The 18,819-nt window shown below is 48.5% G+C and overlaps 1 protein-coding gene across 2 annotated transcripts in view; it reads right to left on the bottom strand.

The window, feature by feature from the left end:
• Window positions 1–18,819, bottom strand: part of SFRP1 (secreted frizzled related protein 1) — a 66,458-nt gene that overhangs the window by 14,356 nt on the left and 33,283 nt on the right. The window contains exon 3 of one of the 2 annotated variants that reach the window (XM_007064193.4): window positions 1,957–5,726. The exons of the other annotated variant lie outside the window; for it this stretch is intronic. Within the exon in view, the coding sequence (XP_007064255.1) occupies window positions 5,404–5,726 (323 nt within the window). The 3' untranslated portion in view covers window positions 1,957–5,403. Of the gene's footprint in view, window positions 1–1,956; window positions 5,727–18,819 lie in introns of those variants that run through there. 2 annotated transcript variants of the gene reach the window in all.

Below are 18,819 nucleotides of genomic sequence, written 5' to 3'. Positions count from 1 at the left end.
CAAGAAGGATGTGGAGAAATTGGAGAGAGTCCAGCAAAGGGCAACAAAAATGATTAGGGATCTGGAACACATGACTTATGAGGAGAAGCTGAGGGAACTGGGATTGTTTAATCTGCAGAAGTGAAGAATGAGGGGGGATTTGATAGCTGCTTTTAACTACCTGAAAGGTGGATCCAAAGAGGATGGTTCTAGACTATTCTCAGTGGTAGAAGAGGACAGGACAAGGAGTAATGGTCTCAAGTTGCAGTGGGGGAGGTTTAGGTTGGATATTAGGAAAAACTTTTTCACTAGGAGGATGATGAAACACTGGAATGCGTTACCTAGGGAGGTGGTGGAATCCCCTTCCTTAGAAGTTTTTAAGGTCAGGCTTGACAAAGCCCTGGCTGGGATGATTTAGTTGGGATTGGTCCTGCTCTGGGCAGGGGGTTGGACTAGATGACCTCCAGAGGTCCCTTCCAACTCTGATATTCTATGATTCTGTGATTCTATGTGATGTGTCTGATGTGCCAGAGCTTTAATAGCAATAATACCCAGCTCTTACGTTGCGCGTTTCATCAGCAGATCTCAAAGTGCTTCCAAAGGAGGACAGTATCATTATCCCCAGGTCACATATGGAGAAACTGAGGCACAGAGAAGGGAAGTGATGTTCCCAAGGTCACCCCGCAGGCCAGTGGCCAATCTGAAACTAGAGCCCAGGTCTCCGGAATCCCAGTCCAGTGCTTTATCCACAGGTGTTTAGAGAGGGGGTGGTATCAGTCTGAACTAGAGACGGTTGGAAAAAGGGAATCTATGTTTGCAAAAAATTTCAAAATTGCAAAGTTGTTTTCATGTTGAAAGGTTCAAACATACCCATTTTCAGTGCTGCTATGTTTGTTGTGAGGTTTTTTCCATTTTCTTTTTCAAAACTTTCACAAAAACATAATTGTATCAATTGCATGATTAGGGGATTTTATTTTTAAAAGCCATGAAATTTTTGGCAAAAAAAAAAAATGTTGCCAATGTCAATAATTTCTCTCTCTGCCTCTCAAACACACATTTTCGGAAAGGCCATTTTTCCAGTGAAATATCTTTTCATCCACAAAGTTTGGGCCAGCTCCATTCTGGACAGAGCTTCATGAGGTGTTTCCCATGTGAAACCCCAGGCTCAGTTATTCCATTCAATTAGTTGGAACGCTCCTCAGAGGCCGCCCTATTAACCAGCTGGAGCTGGATTCACCCACTAAGCAATCAGGGACCCAGCAGGACTCCCTTGACAAGCCTGATTTCTTCCCATCCCTTGTCCCCACGGCACTCTGGCTCTTTCATCTTTCAGCAGGGAGTGCCCAGGGCACACTTGGCCATGCGATGGCGGCTGGGTTTAAATTCACACACTGTGGTGAGAAAACGCACCTGAAAGGAGAAGGAAGCCAGAGGCTGGGCAGCACGGGGGGGAAGCTTATAGAGCTGCCCAGCATGCTGCGGCGCCAACTGGGGAATGAACGTGAAAGAAGCTCATCCAGGAGTGTGCACATGGGAGAAGCCTTTGTGACCGTTTCCTTTAAGAATGTCAGAACGTCCCAACTGGGTCAGACCAACGGTCCATCTCGCCCAGGATCCTGTCTTCGAACAGTGGCCAATGCCAGGTGCTTCAAAGGGGGTGAGCATCATCAGGGCACCATCAGGAATTAACAAGGATCTTCCCCTCGGCTTGACTGTACATTACTTTTTCACCATAAGACTTCCAAATACCAGTTTCAGTGGGTGTTTTGGGTGTGTGAGGAATGCAGCATCAGGACTTATGTGTCACTCACACACACACACACACACACACACACACTCCCCACAAGAACATTCTAAGCATTTCTGGAAGTTTTGCAGTTTGTGTAAATACACAATGGGTTCTGCTGCAGATTATTCCCAAGTGCCTGATTTAATCCATCCTTCTACAGAGACCATTTGAAAGGCACCAGACCAGGGTTAGAAAACAACATCTCTTTATAAAAAATGGGAGGGGGGGAGGGGAAATCACATTGTAATTGATTAATTCAGCAATTTTAGTTAAGTGAATATTGATACATGGATGGAAAAACAGGGAAAGCATATGCAAGAATAAGGAACAGATACTGGACTTGCTATTAAACATAAGTCATAACATCAAAACAGCTGGTAAAATAATGTAACATGAATAAAACGCTGAAGTGAAAAAAAAAAGAGGAATGTCAAACATTTTCACAGTATCCTAAGCTTTTATACACATCTTAGGAGAAAGTAGAAGCCGATTCTAGTTCTAGGGCAGATCAAGCTCCTCAGAGAGGGCCTGAGCCAAAACCCAGTGACATCGGAGGAGACGCTGGGAGACTTCAATGGACTTTGAGTCAGGCCTGGAGCATCTGTGACGTGGGCTAACATGATGTTTAAGTGGTGCATACCGCCTTGTGCATATTCCCTGCACTGGGCTGTTTCACCCTTACTGCATGAAAGATAGGTACTGCCAGTCCATTAGGATACATCAATTGCTTAATGTATATAGCTAAAATGCATGTGGAACTAAATATATCAACAGCTATTAGATGGTGATTCCTGAAAAAGAGACAAGAACTGGGTTCTGACTTTCGAGAGCATGAAACTTACTGGACCTTTTCTAGGAAGGCATCTTCATCCGAAAATTCAAATGCATTTGCCCTGTCAGTGTAGGAATCATTTAAAAATCAAGGACATACCATATGTCTGCTGCTCTGAGAAGGAATTCAAGAAGTACCTATTAGAACTATGCAATGAAGTACATTACAAAAACCAAACACTATTTTCTCATGAAATCATCAATGCATTACTGAGGATTTTCCTTTGGTGCCAATTCTAACATTTTCAGATCATGTCTCTCAGTGAACCCTTCATTTCCCTGGCAGGTTTATTTTTATGATTACATGGAAACACCATAATGTTATCTAGCAAACTGGCGTTATAGCAACGATTGCAGCTAAATTCCTATAACACAAAAACTCTCTCACCATCTGTGGCTTAGTCTGACAGGACTAGGTAAAAGCCTGTTATTGTTCCAACACTACTGAAATGGTTTGGATGTGCTTTTTCAGGTCCTATTTCCAAATGTGGGGCTGCGTTAGCCTGCACATGAGTGGCTGCAGTATCCTTTTTGTTTTTTGAAAGGTGTAATAATGCTCGTAAAAGTAGAAAAATCAGGCCACTTTCAGGAACAACACGAAAGCCTTGTGTTCATTTTCACAGCCCTTAGAAGGGAGCTCTTTTCAGTTCCAATCCTTTCTAACCTTTTACATTTCACTTCCTCTCCCAAAATCTCTATTTACAAACAAAAAACAAGTTTCCCCCCCTCCCAATCTGCCACTCTTCCCTAAATTAACGCTCTAAACAATTACATTAAGACAAAATGTAAAGATACTTTCACTGCCCACAAATAACGTGATGTTACATCGGACTCATTTTTTTGGGTGCTGTTAATTTTATCAAAAACTGCACATGCATAAAACAGAACTAAAAAGTCCGACTGACGACCAATCGAACCTAAAAGCTAGATCCATGCAGGCTCAGAATCGCTGACAGTTCACCAAGCAATCTGGCAAAAGGGAAAGTAAAATTACTATTCAGCTCCATAAAAATGTCCAAAACACCTTGACTGAAATATTACACACGAATCTGATAAAAGGATCTAGCTTATCCTCTTTTCAAAGGACTAGAATACAAGATCAGAGAGCTGGTAAACTAACTGATACAGTACCTAGAGGCATACAATTATGCTATGCTTTAAATAGGTAACTACAGTAACAAATTGCTTTTCCACAATGTAACTTTGATAGGTGATAGCTTTTCTCGGTCCTCCTGTCCCAAGCAGAGCAATACCGTCCCAGTAACCAAGGCACACAGTCTGACTGACTGCAGAACCCCTACCTCGTGCCAACCAACCAACTATGTTCTGGAATCAGATACTTCTTTAGGCCCTGGTCCTGCAAAATGACACAAATGTCTGCTAGAGCTGGTCCTTACTGTGTAACCAACCTGACTTTTACCAGGTAATTAACATCCTGTACAGAATAGTTACAGAGGGAGAAAGAAATGCAAAGAACACATTATCCTTCTAAACTTGCTTCCTTACAGGATTTGTGTAGGAAACTAATTGACGCTGCTAAAAATGTAAAAGGATCAGATATTTTGTTTCATGCAATACACTAGAACACTGAAAAAAGCGACGTACTGCTCAGTTCTGTGGCCCCAATTGTCTCTGAACTTGGACTTTTTGGCTCAATGTCCACTTTATAGAAATCAGCCCAATTCTGAGAAGTGCCAGGGGGTGAGTGTGAGTTTAAATCTACATGAATTGAATTTCTATTTGAGCTGATGGTTCCTGCTGAAATATCTGAATTTTGTTTAAAACAATCAGCTTTTGCCCATCAAGAGGCATAAGGTACATTCCTATGGCTGAGGCAGTGATGAGAGAAGGCCAATAAAACCAGAGGGACCAGCATGAAAATTCCCATATCATTAAAACCCTTTAGCATCTCCCTTCTCTGATGCAAAACTAATCTCTTTTCTGTCCCTGTTGCTCTGCCAATGGAAACAATCCTTGTGTGGACTTGGCAGGCTTTTCCCCATGTCCCATAGTGCTTTGCAGACATCTTAAAAGTGTATGTTGTTTTAAAATAACCTCATCACCTGCTTTATGGCTTATAGTCCCGACTGAGCCTGTGTTTTCCTTACTGTTCCACCTCCTAATGGCTCCAGGTTTGTCGCTTCCCCCATGTCCTAACCAATCTATGGCATTCAAGTCTGCAGAATTTAAAAAGCAACTAATGATAAAGTTCTTTATCTAGAATTAGTTTTGCATCAAAGACGACACTGCAAATACTGGTCTAAGATTACAAAGTGGGACTTTCTGCAGCATTCATGTCCTAATTCCACCACCCCATTAGCTTTAAAAGGCCTTTCCCCACACTTTGTGGAACTGGCCTTCAGTGAGAATTGCAGAAAACATCCCATATAGGGAATAAACACCCCTGAGCTAAAGAAAAATCAATTTACCCAGAATTATTTCACTTTAGACCAATTCAATAGGATTATCTAGTATCACCCCCCCCTTTGCTCTCTTTATCTGACAAGTTCCTTATTTAAATAGATTTGCATATCATTATAGCAACAGGTTACTTCAGACATTGCAGGTGTAAATAGTTTGTGACCTCAGTGACTGTTCTGTATGAATGTGTTGCATTTTCAAACATTCACTTACAGGGAAATACTGAGACTGGGGGTGGAGCTTTAAAGGAAGCCAAAAAAATTACAAAGAAACAAAATTGACTCAGGTACAACATCCACTACTACAGAAGGAGCAACATTTGAACCCCCGAGTCCTAGGGCTGTGCAAGTTCTGGGCCAGCAGGAGTCCCTCTAGCCACCTGATCATTTGAAGAGAGACTGAAACGTTGGACACTCCAGAGTTTTCATTTTCTTCATGAACTTTTTGAACTCTTTGTTTTTCTTATCCCACTTGTGAATGGCCATCAGCAGGTACTGGGTCTTCACTTTGCGGCCCATGATCAGGAAGTGGTTGCTGAGGTTGTCCAGCTGGTGGCAAGGGCAGTCTGCTCCGTTCTTTAGATACAGTACTAGCTTCTTGAGGTCTTTTCTCTTGATTGTGCCCAATTTCAGGGGCTTCTTCTTCTTTGGAACAATCTTTTTGTCCCCGTTCTCCTTTTTCACTTCCTTTATTTTCATCTTGAAAGCTGAAAAACAAGAGAGAGAAAACAACTCCTGAGCACCATTTGCGTACATGAAACAGAAGCACTGCAATGCTCCTGGGCCTTCCAAAGTGAACCGAGACAGTGCCAGCACACTGCACATCTGGGCCAGGTGTGCTGAGTGCGCTGCTGAGCAATAACGTCTCATTGTTTCCTTGTGCTCCCCCACCTAACTGTCCATATCTGCCTATTGTCTCCTGTCTCCTTAGACTGTAAGCTCTCCGGGGCAGGAACGGAGGTCCTGGTCCATAATTGCAGCTCCTCAGTGCCATGCAATACAAATAAGAAAGAACAACTAGCCCCTTGCTTAACCTGTACCCATAGAGGCACAGCAGCAGTTACCTCCCTGCCGTGTCAATAGCTATGTACAGACAACAGAAAGCCAAATGAACCAGCACTGCAGATATCCATTCTGCTCCTTTAGACCCTATGTCTGTTCCATCAGTTGCCACTGCTATCCTTGCATCCTACCCAACCACCAAGGGGGGAAGGTCTGGGTGAAGCTGGGATTTTCATGTCCTTGTTTCAAGCCAGAGAGCAAGGCAGGCTATTTCTTAAAACCATGCTGCATGCTTTTTATTTGAAAGACAGATGTGTTTAGCTGGCACTGCGCACAATTTGCTGGCAAAATGTTAGTTGAATAAACAAAGCTATTTCCTTACTTTACAAGCACAAAGAGAGATTCCTGAAAGGGCCAATTAAAAGGTCGACTCAGCTTTTCAAATACATTTTTTTAGTTGCTCCTGGCCCTGGGGTGTCTGTGAAACAAGTTTCCAAACACAGTGAATTTCTGCAGTGAAGTTGAGCAATGAAGCCTCCTTGGAAATAGGTATGTCTAATGGGGACCTGCGGTGTCAGAGGGCGAACCACATTGCTCTAACAAAGGTGCTGACACCTTCCTGTAAGAGAAGGCGAGCTAATCCAATATGACTTCAATGGAAAAGATTTCTCTCATTGGGCTCCGTGCTTTCCTGAGCTAATGGCAACCTGAATAAAAAATTAATGTTCCTTCTCCGCGACCATGCAGAGGAATTTAGTTTACATGGGAGAAAATGATGAAAATGTGTTGTACATTAAAGTATCCCTTCAGTGCCATTTGGCTCTGCCTCTTCTGTTTTTGGGGGAAAAGCACATATGGCCAAAAATTACTAACATGCTTCCATCGTTTGGGGTTTACTTTAGGGCTGCAGAGAGGCAGGGCTTGAATAGTTGATCAATTGTCTTGTGCCCCTTTCCTTTTGCATCTTAAATGTATCTGCAGAAGCAGACATGGTGGCAGCCTTTGGCTCTAGCAGGGCACTGCACGGGTACATGCTGAGTTCTGGAAAGCAGCTCTGTGGGCCATTCCAGACACAAAGGGAGGAAGGAGATGGTGATGACAATACTGAAAAGGCAGCGGAATCTGTCTATTACCCCCATGCTCCTAGCCACTGCATTGGCAGCGGGAATAATGGTATTTATCCACTTGTGTGCCAGAAATATCCAGCCCACTTGCCAAGAGCCCTGCTGTGTGATACTATTACCATACAAGAGTGTAATGGAGCTGGAAACCTCAGTTACATTTTCATTCCATTTGTTTTCTGGATTCAGGATGTTTAAGGAGCTAAAGAAATTGACCCAGATCAATTTTCAACGGGTCTGGAAAATACAGGAACCGTTTTTCGTACACTCTATGCTCTAAGACACGAATTGGGCTGCGATCTCCTTCATTATGAATCCCAGTTTCTTTAGCTGTTCAGAATTTTAACTCCATACTAAGCACTGCAGAGGTCTATGCAGGATGAAGGGTCCAGGAAACCTGTATAATCCTAGAGATAATGAATATGCAGGGACTCTTTGGAAATGTCCTGTTTGCAAACTGACTTAGTTATATCATTGCTAGTTTACATCCTTGTTACTAAAGCCCTCGGAAAGAACGCTGCCCCACAGTTAGTGGGGGTTTGTTCTGCTCCAGGCATCACATGTAATGGAACCCCCATGCCTGGGAACCGTCCTGTTCCCAACAGCTCTGACCTCTTCCTTGTTCAATTTAACCAGTGTTTATGGGACAATGATCCATGCTAGGGGGTGACATGTAACCTGCTCAGACAAACCATAAATCCAGGACTTGGCTAAGTCACTGTAAAATCCCTCACCCGTGTACAGCGGTGTCTCCAATGTACAGAACTGGGATCAGAGAACAGGGAGATGAGAGGAACAAAAAGGTGGCTGACCAGGGACAAAAATTTCAGTTTAGCAGACTCTGCTGTTCACGGCAAAGACATTCTGGTCATTCATTCTGATAGCAACACACAGAACTTGCAGTTATGTCACGTTAAAACACCATCCAGTCTAACAAATCAGATGCTCCTAGGTTATAGACTCAATGGATATATGTGAAAAAAATGGCGTAAAAGCACCATTCCCTCTCTCCCCTCTGCTGGTGACCTGTATTCTCGCAATTCCCTGGGACGTCTCAAGGTAGATTATTTAATGTCGGATGTATTTGCTGGTTGTCAGCCACCTGGGCACTAAGGACACTTTCTGCAAACAGCAGGGCCTGGCCAACTCCACTGCTTTTTGCATGAGCATTGTGAAGGCAATTAGGGATCCTTAGCCTAATGGCTTGATTCATCCCAAGCTGTCTGATGCTGCTGACTGATGCTGCAGGGTTAACACTGGCTATTTAAGCCAGGGCCCCTTGTATTGTGGTTTTATTAAGAAGAAATGCTGTGGCAATGGAGACCATTGTGCGAATCGTCATTGGGGAGCCCTGTCCTGGCACACACTGATCCCATCCCAATAAACACCTTCACTCCCAGCAACAGGCAAGAAGCGGAGGAGACGGGTTTAAATAAAGTCAGTCATCAGGACGGATTGAATCTTGGCTCCAGGGTCGAACTGCGCTGCCAACACAAACAGCTTCCTTCCCTCGGAGCCCCAGCCCTCCAGCTCCCCCAGCATTAAACCAAACTCAGCTTGAGATGGTCTTGACAACCTAATGCCAGATGGGAGTCAGGGAGATTGGGGCTGGAGGAACTGAAATTGACTCCAGTCCCCAGGAAGCTCTTGCTCACACTGCCTCGGTTTTCAGCCATCTCATGCAGGCAGGTACCGACCCCGGAGAGAACTCAGCACAGAGAGCTATTTATAGCACTACAGCATCTGCAGCCGTTCCCAACCCAGGAGCTGGGCTGCCTGCCTCTCGCCTGCAAAGAGAGCATGCATGGGGACTGGCTGGAGGGGGCTGCTCCAGCCCGAGCCCTGCATCTGGGCAAACTGCTGCCAACTCGCCTGATTCTGTCACGAGTCTCGTGACAATTATTGTTTTCCTTAAAGCCCCAGCTCCTGGAGTCAAGTGGATCTGTGATGATTTCAGCCTTCATTCTTAAAGAAAAACTTAGTTTTGAGCCCTCGTGGCTGTGGAGAAAGCTTCAGAATGTGTCCCCAGTGCACCCTAAAGGCTCTAAAAGCAGAAGGCAATGACACAGAACTCCAAATCTATTATTTTTACATAACCTCATTATTTTTGGTGAGCCCGATTCACGATTTTTGAACACTTGGGGTTGGCAGTACTGCCCCACCACTGACCAAGCACGATCTACATTTGCAAAGTGTCTGGGGAGAGCTCCTGCTCCCCTCCCCTCCCACCAGTGACTCAGCACAAGTACTTGAGTTTTACCAGTCAAGTCTGGGAAGGGCTGTGCCCCTGTATTAATTAGTGCAGTGGGACAGAAAACTTCCATGGCGGGGTCATGGCAGGTCACTTGGCAGGAAGAGAGCAGAGACCAGCAGAAGGCTCAGGACCCAGTGAGAAATGCTCCCATCTCCCTGTAACATCACAGCAAGCCAAATGGAGGCAGCTTTCTCCCGTGAGGGACAATGGCCCTGCCCAGCATTTCTTCGGGAGAAGGGGGCGAGTTGCCCACCGAGGATTTCCAGGGCAGCCTGGTGCCAGCTCTCATTTAGGAATCAAACCCAAAATGGGCAGGCAGTGCCATGCAGTGGAGCGGCTTGAATTCACATGGAAATGCGCACAAGCCCCTCCCTGTATAGCGGGCCCTGCAGGGCTAGCTGCACGTTACAACCCCCCAGTTGCTGCAGCAGAACCCCCATCATGTTCAGGCCAGCGCTGACCCATTAACAGCTACATTTCTGAACCCCCCGTTGCCAGTCATGATGGGCCTGGTTTCCAGAGGTGCACAGAGCACCCCCACATCCAGCTGACTCGTGGGAGTACTCAGCACTTTAACAGTGGCGTGGCTCTACAGAACGGACACCTTATTGTTTCTGTTCTCAGGTGTTATTTGCATTGTAGCAGTGCCGATAGCCCCAGCTACGATCCAGGCTCTGCGGTGCTGGGTGCTGCATCGACATGCAGGGCTTGTCTACTCTGCCCCACAGCTCGGACTGTGGAGGCCTGAACAGCAGTGCGCACCAAAGTGCTGCACTGGAAGGTCCCCCGTGTGGACACTGTGGGCCTGACCAAAAGGCTCCTAGTGTAGTCTGCACTAGTGCGAACTAGGAACCTGTTAGTTCAGGCCCGTAGCATCCCCATGAGGCAGTTACAGAGCAGCACTTTGGTGCTCTCTGCTATTCATGTCCCTGTAGTCTGACCTGCGGGGCAATGTGGACATGACCTTGCTAAGAGACTGTCCCTGCCGTCTCACTAGACAAGCCAGACAAAGGGAGTATCCCCATTTTACAGATGGGGAACTGAGGCGCAGAGAGGCCAAGTGACATGCCCAGATCAATAGCAGAGCTGGGACCTGAACCGGCTGTTTTCCAGCTCCCCTATCTAAGGTATTTCTACAGTGCCTGTAGTGGAAGAGGTGGAGGATTGTATTTCGCAGTCCCTTCCTTCATGGGGGCTCTTTGAAGTGGGACACACCAGAGCTGACCAAACCAACATGACAGCACACCAGCAGATCTGGTACAGTTCAGATAGCCATAGTGCCATTGGGTATAGAATCACAGAATCATGGAATATCAGGGTTGGAAGGGACCTCAGGAGGTCATCTAGTCCAACCCCCTGCTCAAAGCAGGACCAATCCCCAACTAAATCATCCCAGCCAGGGCTTTGTCAAGCCTGACCTTAAAAACTTCTAAGGAAGGAGATTCCACCACCTCCCTAGGTAACCCATTCCAGTGCTTCACCACCCTCCTAGTGAAATTTTTTTTCCCTAATATCCAACCTAAACCTCCCCCACTGCAACTTGAGACCATTACTCCTTGTTCTATCATCTGGTACCACTGAGAACAATCTAGATCCATCCGCTTTGGAACACCCTTTCAGGTAGTTGAAGGCTGCTATCAAATCCCCCCTCATTCTTCTCTTCTGCAGACTAAATAATCCCAGTTCCCTCAGCCTCTCCTCATAAATCATGTGCCCCTGCCCCCTAATCATTTTTGTTGCCCTCCGCTGGACTGTTTCCAATTTTTCCACATCCTTCTTGTAGTGTGGGGTCCAAAACTGGACACAGGACTCCAGAGGAGGCCTCACCAATGCCAAATAGAGGGGAACGATCACGTCCCTCGATCTGCTGGGTAAGCGAGATTAAGAGGGGTATGGGTAGGTGTGGTCACACCAGTATTATTAATGTAAGTCACCATAAGGGGGGGTTTTACAGACCCTCCCCACCATCTTCCAAGCACTGCTCCATGCAGCCAGCCGCACTCACTTCACTTGCCCCCAGACACGCGTGAATGAGCCTGCGAGGCTGGCCATTAACCCTTCTCGCCGAGAAAGGTGGAAAGGATGTTAGCAAATGGGATTCTGGTTTAATGTTTCATTTCCTTTTCAGCTGAGCATGAAACCAGTTTTTAAACCAGATAAGCAGCGCACACACACACACACACCCACACACACTGTTCCACACATGAACTCTCACATCAGTTGAGATTTAGTCAATGAGGAGCTGTTAACTTCCAGGAGTGACAGAACGTGCAGTAATTACTGCTCCCTCCCCACTGGCTACCCCGAACGGAGCCATCCTTCAGCGCTGTCTGACAGCTGAGCAAACGACATCCGCCACCATCCCCAGCAACAAACTCAGAGCTACGGGGAGCCGTGGGGATTAGTGCCCAGCACACAGCAAAGCTTCTGCCCCACCCCAGGAGAGACGGTTACAAGAAAAGGCCCTTCGCTTGTGCTGCTGCAGTAGTAGAAGCCAGCCACTTTCAGGGCTACACACAAACCAGTGAAGGCTACTTAAGATCAGGCCATTACACCACCTCGTGTACGCAACATCACACCGCTGCTGAGACGCTGCGTGAGCTGCAATATGAGAACATAAGACCAGCCGCACTGGGTCAGAGCAATGATCCATCTAGTCTGGTACCCGGTCCGCCAACAAGGATACGTATATATAGATCTGTGCGGTGTTGTTGTAGCCATGTTGGTCCCAGGATGTTAGAGACACAAGGTGTGGGAGCCAATACCTTTTACTGGACCAACCTCTATTGGCGAGAGACAAGCTTTCGAGCTCACACACACCTACACTGACCTGAAGAAGAGCTCTGTGTAAGCTCAAAAGCTTGTCTCTGCCACCAACAGAAGCCGGTCCAATAAAAGACATTACCTCACCCACCTTGTCTCACATAGACAGACAACTCAGAGATATGACATGGGGGTCACTGCTGTGTGTGCAGCATCCCCAGTCCTGTTTAGGAGACACAGACGGAGCTTTCTTGGGGGCTGGCCCAAGACTGTGGAATGAACGCCCCCGTAACTAAGGGCCACCCCAAACCTCACCAGCTTCCAATCCCAGTGCAAGGTGCATTTCTCTGACCTGTCTTCTCCAACAGAAACACAGAGCAACACAAATGTGTGTGTGTGTGTGTGTGTGTGAGTGAGAGACAGAGAGTGTATCTATCATCTCTCTAAAATAAATTCCAAAGCAAGACACTCCCCTGCACACAAACACGTGACTGATGTTAGTCACATCGCTTAATGAACACCTGGAAGGCACTCAGATACTATGGTGATGAGTCCGACATAAGAACCTGTACAGAACTGAGTCGAATTTAGTGTGTTCCTTTCTCTCCAGGCTTGTCGACACTAGAAACTCAACCTCAACCTGACCACAACCGTTCCCAAGCAAGGACGCTGCATAGGACGCTTTCTCACGACAGAACTGGTCCAGGCCTGCTCTAGGTCTCCATGACCAATCCTGCCGAGATCAATATGTCCCCCTGCACCAGCATTAGCGAGCACATGGCTCCTCACCTCAGCCTCTCTCCCAGAACGCACACACCCTGTGCGTCATTGTTTCCAGATGTTACTTATGTGGATCTGAAAATCCAAATACAATTTTTAAAAGTAGTGTCTGTTGAGAGGACTTGTCAATCAATGTGCGACTGGCCCAGGGAGAGGCGCATGGGGCTTGATGAGGAGATGCAGTCCCAGAATGGAATCTCCCCTATAGCACGTCCTGTTTGGAATGCCAGAGCCATGATCACTTTCCCAGAATAGTAACGCAAGACTTGATGGGGCCAGTGAGAGTCACACAGGGACCCAGCTGGATGTCATTATTATTATTCATTGGTCATATTAAAAGTGGCCCCGCAACCCAGGCTGTCACCCCACAGTACTAGGCAAGAAGCAGTCACTGCCCCAAAGAATTGACAGACTATGTGAACAAGGCAGCAGCTAGTAAGCATTCTCCCAGGACTGAGACGTCCCACAGGAACTCAGTGACAGGCCCAGAATTGAAGCCAGGTCACTGAAGGCCCAATCCAGAGCCCCGACCCCAAGACCAGTCGTCCTCTCTAGTTTGCTGGGTAATTTCCTACAAGCCACCTGTTCCGTGCGGCATTCCAGCTATAAAACCTACTCCGTGCTTTGGCCACAACACAGCAAGATACTTACGCATGTGCTTAACTTTAAGCATCTGAGTAGTGCCATTGAAGGCCCTGGAACTCCTCCCACAGCAAAATTGGGGCTATCAGAACGGCCATACATGGCCGGACCAATGGTCCCTCTAGCCCAGTATCCTGCCTGTTGACAGTGGCCCACACCAGGTGCGCCAGAGGGAATGAACAGGACAGACAGTCATCGAGTGATCCATGCCCTGTCGCCCAGCCCCGTGCTGAAGTGGAGTACTGGGCACAAGGAGTGGTGGTGTTCCTGTTTGGGTTAGGATTTCATTTCATACCAGACGCCGTTATGAAACACGCCGTCCCTGTGAGTACTGCGGTTGAGGCCACTTACTGGTGAGTTACGAAAGTTTACTACTGTGAGCACAAGTTTCCAACCACCCACTTCAAAGCCTCTTCCCAGAATGCCCAAAAGTTCAAGCTTTATTCAGGCTGAGAATCATCTGGGGGGGGAACAAGGCCAGATTATAGGAAATATTTTTAATCTCAGACCTCAACATATTTCAACCATATTGTTTTTACAACAACAAATTCTAACCCAGGGTATCAACCCCGATACAATCCTGAACAGCTGAGAGACTCACCTGCCCTTCCCCAGACCTAGGGTCTGGACAGCAGCTACTAAAAGGACCCGAGCCACAACAGCATAACCAGAAGGGGTGGCAGTGTGACATCCAGGCCCACACAGGGTACGTCTACTCTGCATTTTGGAGTGACTGGGAGCAAGCCGCTGCCCCAGCTGACAGACTCAGGCTAGCAGGACTCACACTAGCGCTCTAAAAATAGCTGCCGAGACAGCACTTTGAAGTTAGGGCTCAGGCGGGAGCTCGGACTCTGACGCCGAGGGAGTGGGGTGGGTTCACAGCCCGAGTGTGTGCATGGAGCTGATTCTCCCCCAGCATCCCTACCTCAAGACACTGCACCAGGGCAGGAGAGCAGACTCCCACAGACCCCTCCCGGGGGGCTGCTGTCTGAGATGGCTCCAGTCACGATGCTCAGAGCCCCCCTTCCAGAGGGCAGCTGGTAATCGGGAGCCCCCCAACACCCTATGGGTGGGTGAAACCAAAGTTCAGTCCAGTTTTCTGCCTGAATAAGGATCTTCACACCAGCAATGACCTCCGCTTGGTTAGACTGGCACAGCCCCAGTGCAGACGGGCTGCAGCATGCCAGCGCCAGACTGTTAGGGGACTGAGCTGCCTCCAGGCAGACCCTGCTTTTCCCAGTGTAGCATGTCCACATTAGTGGTTTGCACTGGGTCACATTTCTCAGCCAGGCAGGCCCTTTGTCCTGCCCCAGCATCCCCCATGGGCCCCTTGCCGTGCCCCGGCATCCCCATCTGGGCCCCTCGCCCTGCTGTGCATCCAGCTTTGCTTTGTACTTTGTCCTTTTGTTTTTTGTCTCACTTCCTGGAGCACAAAGAGCACGTCTGAGAGGGACAAGCCAGTGGCTCTAGGAGCTCAGCCCTGACACCACCACGAATCTGGGTCTCCAGGAGCAGTATTCCTCTGCTAAGACAACATGCAGCCCGGTTAGACTGAAGCCAGGAATTTGGCCTTGACTACAAAGGGCCTGTATCAGATTGTAGCATAGTTCTGCTATCACTAATGCAGATAGAGCAGTAAGCACTGAAGATATAAAAGTGTCCCTTCTGATTTCCGCTCACATGAAACAGGATCTATGAAAATGTTTGTTCACTCAGAATGAAATTAGTCTTGGCAGCAACAGCTCCAGAAAGAGCAAAGGCCCCCAGAAGTTGGTAGGGCTCCAGTCTGGGAGAGTGCAAGACATTTTTCATCGCTCCTGCAATTCTTTATCAATAGTCTTCAAGGCTCAGGCTGTCAAACCCCATCTCCCAAATGGGGAAGGAGGAAACTCAGTCTCTCCAGCAAACGAGATGCTTTGCCTTGGTGCTTCCTGAGAGCCGAGATAAACCTGGCCTCACATTCCCACAGCCCCAGACCTGCCAAATTCCCTTCCCCAGGAAATTCTCTGGAAAGCTGTAGTGACATCTTCAGCACTTGCAAGCACCATGTTGTAAGGAGCGTGGCTGTGCCCAGATGCCCTCTGTGTGGTGGGATGTCTGGTCTGCTTATGTCAGACTCAGCCTGTGCTGGCGGGCGGGTTGGCGACCCCTCCCCAGGCACACCCCTCCGGCTATCTGTCGGTGGCACTTACGTGGCCCCCATGGCCGTGTGACTGCCAGAGCACCTCATCACACCCCTGTGAGCAGGGAAGGCCGTGCTGTCCCACAACGCCCCTTGAGCTGGGATCCTCTAGTTTGCTCTTTGTTTCACAGCACTCAGCAGTGCCCTCAGTGCGCCACAGGACACACCCAGAAGGCACCGTTCCTGCTCAGAGGAGCTGCCAGTCCTTGGTAGAGAGGCCTGTGATTTGTGAGGAAAAGGTTCCTAGGTGAACCGGGCTCTGCTGCTGCTCCATTCCCTTCTCCGGATGAGTGCTAACGGCAGAGGGGAGGGGAGGTCGACTGGGACGGGCAGGATTTAAGGAACATTTTTCTCCTCCCCGAGCTACACTTTGTCTTCTGCTTTGTCCCCAGTTCTTTACCTCTTGCCAAAGGAACTGGTCTGGCCAAGCCCCACTAGCAACCCCTGATAGTCTGGTGACCTTACCCTGTTTGCAGTTCTGTGCAGCACCAGAAGCTTCGGTGGGATCCAGCTGCCTTGTCTCTTAGCAAGGGACACCTTTCAAAGCTCTTCCTCCACCTGGCTACCCAGGCTGCACCCCAACGCTGACACTATGGATCTCATGCTCCTTCTACCTCGGGAGGAGGGTGGGGTGTCAGAGCACTGGAGTCTATTTATTCATCTCCCTAAGCCAATCCACTACAATAGCTATGACAGGTTACAAGCTACACTGCGCTCCTCTCTCGAGTCAGGAGGTGGGCTGGTGAGTGGCCAGGCAAACGCCCCACACTGGGCATGGTAGGGAAGGCCACAAACCAGATGCCTCCATCAGATACTCACCACAGTGAGGGTGAACTGACAGAATGGGCAGCCTGTTCCAAGAGCGCAGGAGACAGCAGTGAAACAAGAGTCCCCCAACCTCCAAGGCTCTAGCTGCGATGAGCCAGGTCTGGTGCAAGACCCAGGCACCTTTGGAACCACAACCCTCCATTCCACTGGCGGGGAGCAGGTTTTATAGCGCTCCTGGCTTAACGCTGAACACCTGCGCTGGCCGCCTGCCCTGCCCAGTCCCCACCCCCTGCCTGCAGAGGAAGCTAACCCTGGTCTGCCGGGGTCAGTAGAGCTCACCTGTAACCTAGTGTTGCCTCCTAAATGGGACGCCCCTCTGACAGAGAATCTCTATGCCAGGAGCAGGAGCGAGGGGCCTGGGCCGGCTCAGCTCCGACGGAAGGATCGGGGGAGGTAGCGACACCTCCCTGCAAGCTGGGAGGGGTGAGTCCCAGCTCACGTCGGTGTCCTTGCGCTAGCTCCACTGAGCCTAGTGCTAGGAAACAGCATTGTGGCTGTGGGGCTCCAGGCCTCAGGACAGCCCCACGGGGACCCCTGGGTCCACAGCCCAGCTGCTGCCAGTGCTACCCAGTGACACTGCTTTTGCTCCTGCGCTAGCCTGCACGGAGCTACCATGGGTAAGTCTACACATGCTGGGAATCACCCCACCCCACCCCAATACAGGGAGAGATCCCCTCCCCCCCCTTTGCGGGATGCATGCCAGATTTCTTTGTAAGGATTAGCACAAAAACACTCCATCCCTAAAAATCTCAGTCAGGTCCCTCTGAGGTAGGTGTTGTGCCATACGGGGAGCTCAGCTGTGACTGGCTCTTCCCTCTCTAGTTAGAATCAGATTCTCTATTTACTCACCTCAGAGAGGCTGCAGCCCATTGAACTCCTGGTGGGCCAAGAAGTAGGAGTCAAGGTGAACATGATGGCTGTGTAAAGTAACCTCCAGCACAGAAAGCCCAGGCTGCTGTGTCTAGCTATGCTGCTCCTGCTGATTCACTGAAGTCTGGCAAAATAGCCCCACGTTCTTGTAGTTCCCAGGCTCTCCTATACGGTTCTTACGCTCCAGAACCTGTCCTGGCCCTGACACTTGGGTTCCACAAATAATTCTTGGTGGAACTGGTCAAAATTTTTCAATTAAAATTTAAAAATTTTAAAACAAAAACTGGAAAATCATTGATGACATTTTCCCAGTTTTTCCACCCTTCTAGAGCTGATGAAAATTCCAAGTACAAAACCAAACCAGGAGAATCACGTTTTCCTTTTTTATTTTTGATCCCAGCTTTAATTCTCTGGATGCTCTGGCTGAGCCTGCTGATGCAATGTGACAGAGGGCCCTTACCATCCCAGGGCTGGCTCCACTGGTCACGAACATTCAGACTCTGTCAGCTCCAGCAAGGCTAACTCATGTGACCTGTGACAAAACCAGCAGGGTGGGCACAGGCGAGTGACCTTGCCATCCCTCCCCAACACACGCCTCTGAATATAACACAGAGAAGGCTGAAAGGAAACTCAAAGACAAAGTAATCTTCCCCGGTGCACCTCCATACTTGTACTGCACTGAAAGCCATTGGGTCGCTGTAATAACAAGCAACTGGGGTATAAGGGACCTGTATTCCTGGGAAGCTCTGGGTACTAGAAAACACGGGGCTTAGCAGCTGGGGAAGGCAGGTAACTACCCTAGGTCTAAAGCTGACAGCATGGCAAGCGCCCAGGTGAAAAGAGAGATTTGCTAACCACCAGTACGTTCTGCTAAAGCCAAGTCTACACTAGCTATGTCACAAAAGACTTAGTGTCAGCTCCCAGCCACAAGCCACCAATCTACAGAAGAGTCAAGTGTACCATGGCTTACTGTGACCCTGCAGCTAAACTATTAGCCCTGTGGCATTACATGCATCTGCAGTCCCTGCCGTTGTCCAGAATGTGGAGTCAGGCACTAGGGAAAATCCTCCTCCATCTGCTGCAGTTTCCCAGCGCGTGCTGGCAGGGCCCCACTCCAGCACCACTGGGGGTGGGGGAAAGAGAGAACGGAAAAACTCGGCTTTTCCTTCAGCCTAACTGCTCCTTCCTTTAAAAACCACTCAAAGCAAGGAAACCTGCCAGGAGACACATTAGGACTGTAAGAGAAGAAGGCTGCAGGCAAGGAGCTGTCAGTCAAGGAGGAAAATAAATAGAGTGTATTGATTTTACTCCAGTTGCCACTGCAATCAGAGCCACGGGTTCAGCAGGATCCCCTCCCA

Source organism: Chelonia mydas, chromosome 26, assembly GCF_015237465.2.
Source record: "Chelonia mydas isolate rCheMyd1 chromosome 26, rCheMyd1.pri.v2, whole genome shotgun sequence".
NCBI lineage: Eukaryota > Metazoa > Chordata > Testudines > Cheloniidae > Chelonia > Chelonia mydas.
Note: the sequence above shows the minus strand (reverse complement) of the source record. Positions and strands in the feature narration are given on the sequence as shown.